General features: G+C 45.5%; 1 protein-coding gene across 1 annotated transcript; it reads right to left on the minus strand.

Moving 5' to 3' along the window:
- Nucleotides 1-3,403: 3,403 nt before the first annotated feature.
- LOC130406226 (P2X purinoceptor 7-like) lies at nt 3,404-6,307 on the minus strand. The gene is made up of 2 exons (XM_056611693.1): nt 4,923-6,307; nt 3,404-4,781 (listed from the first exon to the last, which is right to left on the minus strand). The coding sequence occupies exons 1-2, from the start codon at nt 5,088-5,090 to the stop codon at nt 4,269-4,271; spliced, it is 681 nt and encodes a 226-aa protein (XP_056467668.1). The 5' UTR covers nt 5,091-6,307; the 3' UTR covers nt 3,404-4,268.
- Nucleotides 6,308-7,601: the final 1,294 nt, after the last annotated feature.

The following is a 7,601-nucleotide window of genomic DNA, read 5'->3' on the forward strand; positions in this document are numbered from 1 at the left end:
TGATGACCCAAAACAGTACAACAGAAAACTAAGTAAAGTGCACACAGAAAGCAGTATGATGAGGTCTTAAATTACATTTAATAAAATGTGTATACAATGTAAGTATATTTTTAACTGTGTTACTCTATTGAATGCAGTATTAACCCTTTTAGCTGTCTTTTCAAAAAATATAATTTCTCTTTAAAGGCGATGGGCGCATGGATAGCCCAGGATTCTGTGCACAGTATTGCACGTATTCTGTCATGGAAAACGAATCCAAACAGATCATCTGCATGGTTAACATTGACAAACGTGAGACCATGAGGAATTCTGTGATCATGGAGAAGGAGGGCTTCATGCAAGCGTTTGACACACTCCGCCAAGACCTCAGCATAGCTGAAATCTGCACAGATGCTCACTCAAATATCCGCCCTCTTTAGTAGGTGTATTTTTGTTAGGGGGTGTAAAGAGAAAATGATAACCTATGATACTGTATTAAAGCAAAGAGTTTTATTTAATAACAAGAGTTTCTCCGGAGGATCACTTTCTGCTGCTCATGGAAGGCAGACAGTCAAGAGACGAGTGATAGTTTACTGTAAGGAGCATCACATATTGATGTCACATTTGCAGCACAGGGGTTAGATACATACATTTGATTTACAATAGTTTGCATACAGGAAGTTTACAGGGTGGCTGAATGAATCACCTGGGGACTGTCTGGCCAGACAATAAGGGGTACTTATTGCCTCCACTTACTTGGAGGCAGCCCGCAGAACTGGACGCGGTGGTGGCCTAGCTGTCATCCACAAACAGGACCTGGAGTTGTCCCCCATGGTGCTGCCTACAACTTCCTCCTTTGAATGTCTTGCATTCACATGCAAGCCCCCCCATCCCATGACTGTTCTACTCATATACAGGCCCCCTAAACCCAACTCTGCTTTCATCCCGGAAATGTCTGATCTCCTCACAACACTCTGTACTACCTCTGCCAATACCATCATTCTGGGTGATTTAAATATTCATGTTGACACCCCCTCATGCCAGCCCGCTGCTGATTTTCTTCAGCTGCTAGACTCCCTCAACCTACAACAACATGTTGATGCCCCCACACACTCCAGAGGACACACAATTGACCTGGTCATCTCAAACTCCGCCCCCATCAGCAACCTACAGGTCTATGATCTTGGCGTCTCGGATCACAGAGTTGTGTCAATGGAGCTCCCTTTTCCTTCCTCCCACACCAAACCAAAGCGGCAGATCCACTTCAGGAATGTGAAAAATATCAACATGGATGCCCTGGCCCTGGACCTTCAACATCTGTCCTCTGGCTCAACTGACTCCCTCTCTGTTGCTGACTCAGTGGACTTATACAACCAGTCCCTGAGCAGTCTCCTGGATCTCCACGCCCCCTTAACATCGAGGTCAGTCTCCTTCTCGCGCTCCGCACCCTGGTACACCAGTGAACTACGTACAATGAAGGCTGCTGGGCGTGTCCTTGAGCGGCGACTCAAGGCCTCTGGTCTGACCGTTCACAAACAGGCATACAGGGAACACAGGAGGGCATATGCTGAAGCCCTGAATAATGCACGGTCCAGGTTCTATTCCGCAATAATCAACAATAGCCCTGGTAACTCCAAACAGCTCTTTTCAACTGTCCATCACCTTCTCAAACCCCCTTTACCATCCCAATCTGATGTCACCACGGAGAGGTGCAACATGCACATCAACTTTTTTAAACAAAAAGTGAATAACATCCGCTCACAGCTCTCCACCACTACTGCCCTGCCCCTTCCAACTGCTGACCCACCGATTGACTCTGTCCAGACCCTCTGCTCCTTCTCCAGCATCACAAAGGAAGAGGTGGAGGACGTCATCAGGAAAATGAAGCCATCCACCTGTGCACTAGACCCCTTCCCTACAGCTCTGCTGAAGGCCAACATCTCTGCTGTCTCTCCACTCATCACCAATATCATTAACCACTCCCTCCTGGCCGGCCATATCCCATCTGCATTAAAAACTGCTGTCATCAGACCAACATTAAAAAAACCTACCCTTGATCCAGAAGTCCTCTCCAACTACAGGCCCATCTCAAATCTCCCATTTCTGTCAAAAGTTCTGGAAAAAACTGTTGCAGCACAACTCCAGGATCACCTCATACAACATCAATTGTTTGAAAAATTCCAGTCTGGTTTCCGCTATGGCCACAGTACAGAAACAGCCTTGGTCAGGGTCACAAATGACCTCCTGATGGCAGCAGACACCGGCTCCCCATCTCTCCTCATCCTCCTGGACTTAACAGCTGCTTTTGATACGGTCAACCACAATATTCTCCTTCACCGCCTGCAATACCATTGGACTATCAGGAAATGTAAAGAACTGGTTCACCTCGTACCTCACTGACAGAACTGAGCACGTTGCCCTGGGCAAAGCAAAATCACACACCAACAACGTCACCTGCGGTGTCCCCCAGGGCTCGGTGTTGGGCCCCACACTGTTCTCACTGTACATGCTCCCCCTGGGTAGTGTCATTAGCAGGCATGGCTTGTCTTACCACTGCTATGCTGATGATACACAGCTCTACATCAGGACAACCCCCACTTCTTCTGCCCCTCTGCCAACATCCACACTGACCACCTGCCTGGAGGAGATAGAGGCGTGGATGAAGCTCAACTTCCTACAACTTAACAGCCATAAAACGGAAGCCATCCTTATTGGCACGCCACATCAGCTCCGCTCCCCCACCATCACCAATATCACCTTCTCTGGCAAAAACATCCCCCTTTCCACATCCGTCACCAACCTCGGTGTTAAAATGGACCCACAACTTAATTTTGACACCCACATCAAACACCTCTGTAAGACAGCTTTATACCACCTCAGGAACATTGCCAAACTCCGCCAATCACTCACCCTGGCTGATGCAGAGAAGCTCGTCCATGCCTTTGTCTCCTTTAGGTTGGACTACTGCAATGCACTCCTCATTGGGATCCCTGGCAAGAGCATCCAGAGGCTCCAATACATTCAAAACAGTGCTGCCAGGGTCCTGATGAGGGTGCGCAAGCATGACCACATCACCCCCATCCTGAAATCACTGCACTGGCTCCCTGTCTCACTCAGAATTGAGTACAAGGTCTCCCTCCTCACCCACCAGTGCCTTCACAGACTTGCCCCCCTCTACCTTCAGGAACTCCTCACCCCCCCGACAAACTCACGTACACTCCGTTCAGGATCCACTCACACCCTCCAAACCCGACATACGAAGCTGTGCACCATGGGTGATCGGGCCTTTTCTGCTGCTGCCCCTAGACTATGGAACGCCCTCCCTGACCACCTGAGGGCTCCACAGACTACAGCTCTTTTTAAACGGAACCTCAAAACCCATCTCTTTAAAAGATCATTTAGCTAAACTTTCTTTGAGGTTCCCCCTTTTTTTGATAGTTTTTTGGTATTTTTTTCTCTGAAGCACTTTGAGATTCTTGAATATAAAGTGCATTATAAATAAAATGTATTATTATTATTACTTAAAGCATGATCTGTGTCTTAGTTTGCTTGTTCAAACGTATAGTGAAGCTGTGAGATTATTTATCATTACAGGGGTAATTGTACAAATCTTTATTTATGCATGCACTCTCAGACCACATTCATCACTTATAATTTTCTATGTTTGGAAATTGATTTTCACATTGCCTATATATTCTATGACTTATTTTGTCCTACAGACAAAGGGATATATAAAGACAGTGGGGTGAAAGACACCCTGGACATGTGGCATGGGTCAAAAGGCTTGGGAAAGAAAATTCATGCAGTAAGTTTATGATTCCTCTTTTGATAGATAAAGCTTATTTTTAATCGGCTAGACTCCACTGTATTTTCATACACCAAGTTGACATCCTACCATTATTTTGTTTTGTGTGTGAAGGCCGGACAGCAAAGACAGTGTACCATTCTACAGACCTGGAACAGGGACATCTGTAACCACTTTTGGTACTGTTGCAAGACTTCAGACAATTATGAAGACTTCTTTGTAAGTGTTATGGTATAATATTTATCTGGGTCTGACCCTTTTGTTGAATAGTTTTTGCGCAAGCTTGGTTTGATTTCTTACTGACGTCATTACTCATTTATACATTTTTCCTTAGGATATGTGGGCTGGGGTCCTTCACCACGTCACCACCAAAGTAATTTTCCTTTTTTTATTCAAACAATATAAAAACAAAAGGACTCTGCATTTTTAATTACTCCTGGGGAAAAAATATAAATAAAAACGATGTACATTATATAAAAAACGTTCACACAGATACAAATAAACTGAAGCCTTTATATTGTCCGTGTGGATCTGGAAAGCGGTCTCTTATCTTCCACACACAGCAACTGGGTAGGACCACTCTGTTCCCTGCTCCCAGTGCCCCATATTGCCACACAACAAACTGTCGGTATGCAGCATAGCGAAATTGTTTCTTGCTTTCCCCTGGGTCTGGAAGGTCACCCAAAGCCCGCACATCGTTCCAGATTCTGATTGCAAGGCGCAGGTGCCCCTCTTGCAGAATGTATGCCTCGATGTGGGGCAGCATTGCTATACATGAGTGAGGTTGTTGCCCACAGCACTTGCGCTCCACGTCCGTCGGCATTTCCCTGCAGTTGTGGCAGATGCACCAGGTGGGTTTATCTCTCACTTGAGGGCCTGATGGAGGAGGATCTGTGGATGACATGGTGAGCAGGTCGAACATGAGGCTGGGGTCGCGTGTCAGGCAGTGCTGGAGCAAATGATGCGACATTTGCAGATCCAGACTTTGAATTCTTGCCTGTAAAGTAATACATGATGAAGATTAGTTATTGAATACAGTTTTTTATTTTCCTCCAATAGGTAGGCTAGTGTGTGTTCATGGTACATGGCATCTCAGTATACAAAGTTGCTGGTAAGGTTTATGTCTCAGATACATTACCTGCTCATCTGCTATCCTTAGAGCTTGCAGGTTCTCCACTCGCAGTACATCATCCTGCCCCAGGTTTACTGCAGCCCCGCGTCTCCTGCTTCTTCCCGCTCGTCCAGTGCCTCTTGCTCCCCGTCTTCCACCTCTACTTCCTCTGCCCCTAATGGCCTGGGGTCTCATTTATAACCGTTGCGTACGCACAAAACGGGGCTGAAAGTTGCGTACGTGACTTTTCACGCCAAGGTTGTGATCCATAAAAAACCAACTTGACGGGAAAATGTGCGCAGCCCTAAGCAAACTCTGACCCATGCGTACGCATGATTTGGAGGAAAAGGAGAACTGGCGACACAGACGGTGTGGTGGTGAACTGAAGTCAGACCGAAGAATTGCAGAGTGAGAAGAACGATTATGTTTTATCATCGCCCTTCATCAATTTAATTTCAACCCGTATCATGTGTTAATTTAAGTCCACTGCGTTATTTCTCAGTTATAACTCCAGAAATATCTCCTTAGAATAGAAATAAAAAGAAATTCTCTATATTTAATCCCGTCACTCCATACTGTCCACTGACGGCGCGACTGCATGGAATAAAGCATCTGTCCAACATGTGTCAATAACATAATATTTTTATGTGACACTGTAAACACATGATCAAATGTCAATTAAATCCCAAGTGTGAAAAACCAAGCCACACTCATCACAATCGTTGTCCGTTATGCTTTTCATGACAAATCAGGCATTAAAAAGGGGTTATGTTCAAGAACATTTTACGTGGGTAATTACAAACTGATTATCCAAGGCGTTCTCGTCAGTCTTATTACCGTAACCCTATAAATACAGAGGTGAGCGCCGTGGTAATGCTGCACCATATGGCACTTCTGGCGGACCATGCAGGATTCGGAGGGAGAGGGTATTTAGGGACCATAACGATTTATTGGTAGGCTACATAAAAATATGTAACTCTATGTCAGACCACTTCTTTTTTAATTCTGGGACTGTGCGCTCCGTGCTACTGACAGAGTTCACTGCTGCAGCAACATGTTGCCACTCACTCTGCTTTTTGTTGTTGGCGATTCCAATCCCGTGACCGCCGAACAAAACTACCTTTCGGGCCTCCATCTCACCCACAAGTGTCTCCACTTCAACCTCCGTGAAATATCGCTTTTTTGATTTTCTCAGTACTTCTGCCATTGTTTCCAACAAGACATAATACCGGCATCTGAGTCTGTTTTATATGCAGATCGCATTCATGAGGTCATTTGCATTGACCATTTATGGTTAAAAAGGGGCGTGTAGAGGGCGGAACGTGAAGCTGATTCAGCTGCGCACAATTATAGTCAGTATGTGATTTATAAAGCAAAGATTGCGTACAGGTGTGCGTACGCAGTGTTTTATAAATCAGAATATTTTTTGGCGCACGCAAAACTTGGCTTCTGGGCGTACGCACATTTTTAGTAACGATCCCACGCACAGTATTATAAATGAGACCCCTGCTCTCTTGCAGACAGTCGACCTCGGGCCCGTCCCCTCTGAACCGACGACGTGTTTGGCTCGGGACTGTAGTCTGTGTCAGAGCCCAAAAAACTCATCTTGTGAACTCTGACAAGCAAAACAATGAATGATAAATAAAGTGTAATATACTACACAAAATATGTGTGTAAGTAAACTGTGAACTTTTTCTTTACTGTTACCAGTCAATCTGTGCTTATGAGCTAGCCTGACGGCTGTGAGTACTACTACTAACAGTAACAGTAGGCCTCATCATGTTTGTTTTAAACATTTAGCATTATAATATTAGGTGTGTTCTTACCGGTGAATGAGACATCCTAGTTTGTAGAGAAACGCAGCCGACCGTTAGCTCAGCTCTCGCTCAATGAGGCAGCGGCAGCGTAGCTACCTGGTTGCCAAGTAGCAGCAGCGCTCGTGCACGGCTCTGTGTCGAGGGGTGGGGGCAGGGAGTCCTGAAGGGTGGGGGAGGAGTTAAACGGAACTCCGAAGAGAAGCTAATTTCGAATCATGCTAGCTCTCTCAAATCGTACAGTATAGCTTTAACATTGGCTATTTTAGAAAAACCTTGAAAAAGTGTGAACATCTTTGAACATTTATCTACGTTGTAGCCTACAGTAGTATCATAACAAAAAACAAAGCTTACAGCGCTTGATGAGGCAATATCAATGGCTAAATTAAATGTGTTTTTTTAAAAGTGCAAAATAAAGTGCCTGTAACACGACAATAAGCGCGTAAGCCTAAAGTTGCAGCAACGAGGCTGCTTAAAATATACGGTAATCAGCCTACCAGAAAAGTCATTAATCCTCGTCTTCATCTTGTAGGCTAAGGTGCAGTACACGGCTGTAACCAGAAAAGTCAAGTCATTAATCCTCATCTCCGTCTTCTTCCTGCGTACTAAAACCACCAAAGTCCTCATCTTCAGTGTCGGAAACGAACAGGCTCAGGGTGGCTTCGTCAGCCGCTCTCCTCTCTCCTTCGTTGTCGCTGTCAAAACCAACGAACTCCTCTTCGTCACTGTCGGAATCGAACAGCCTCTGAAGGGCCTCAGCTGTGGCGGCGTCCTCCTCTTCATCACGCAGCAGTCCAGCCTTTCGTAACCCGTTAATGATCGTGGATGTTTTGACACTCCTCCACGCCATCAGGACCCACTCGCAAACTTGAGCGAAAGTTGCTTTTCGCAT

The sequence above is a fragment of the Gadus chalcogrammus genome, chromosome 16, assembly GCF_026213295.1.
Source record: "Gadus chalcogrammus isolate NIFS_2021 chromosome 16, NIFS_Gcha_1.0, whole genome shotgun sequence".
Classification (NCBI taxonomy): domain Eukaryota; kingdom Metazoa; phylum Chordata; class Actinopteri; order Gadiformes; family Gadidae; genus Gadus; species Gadus chalcogrammus.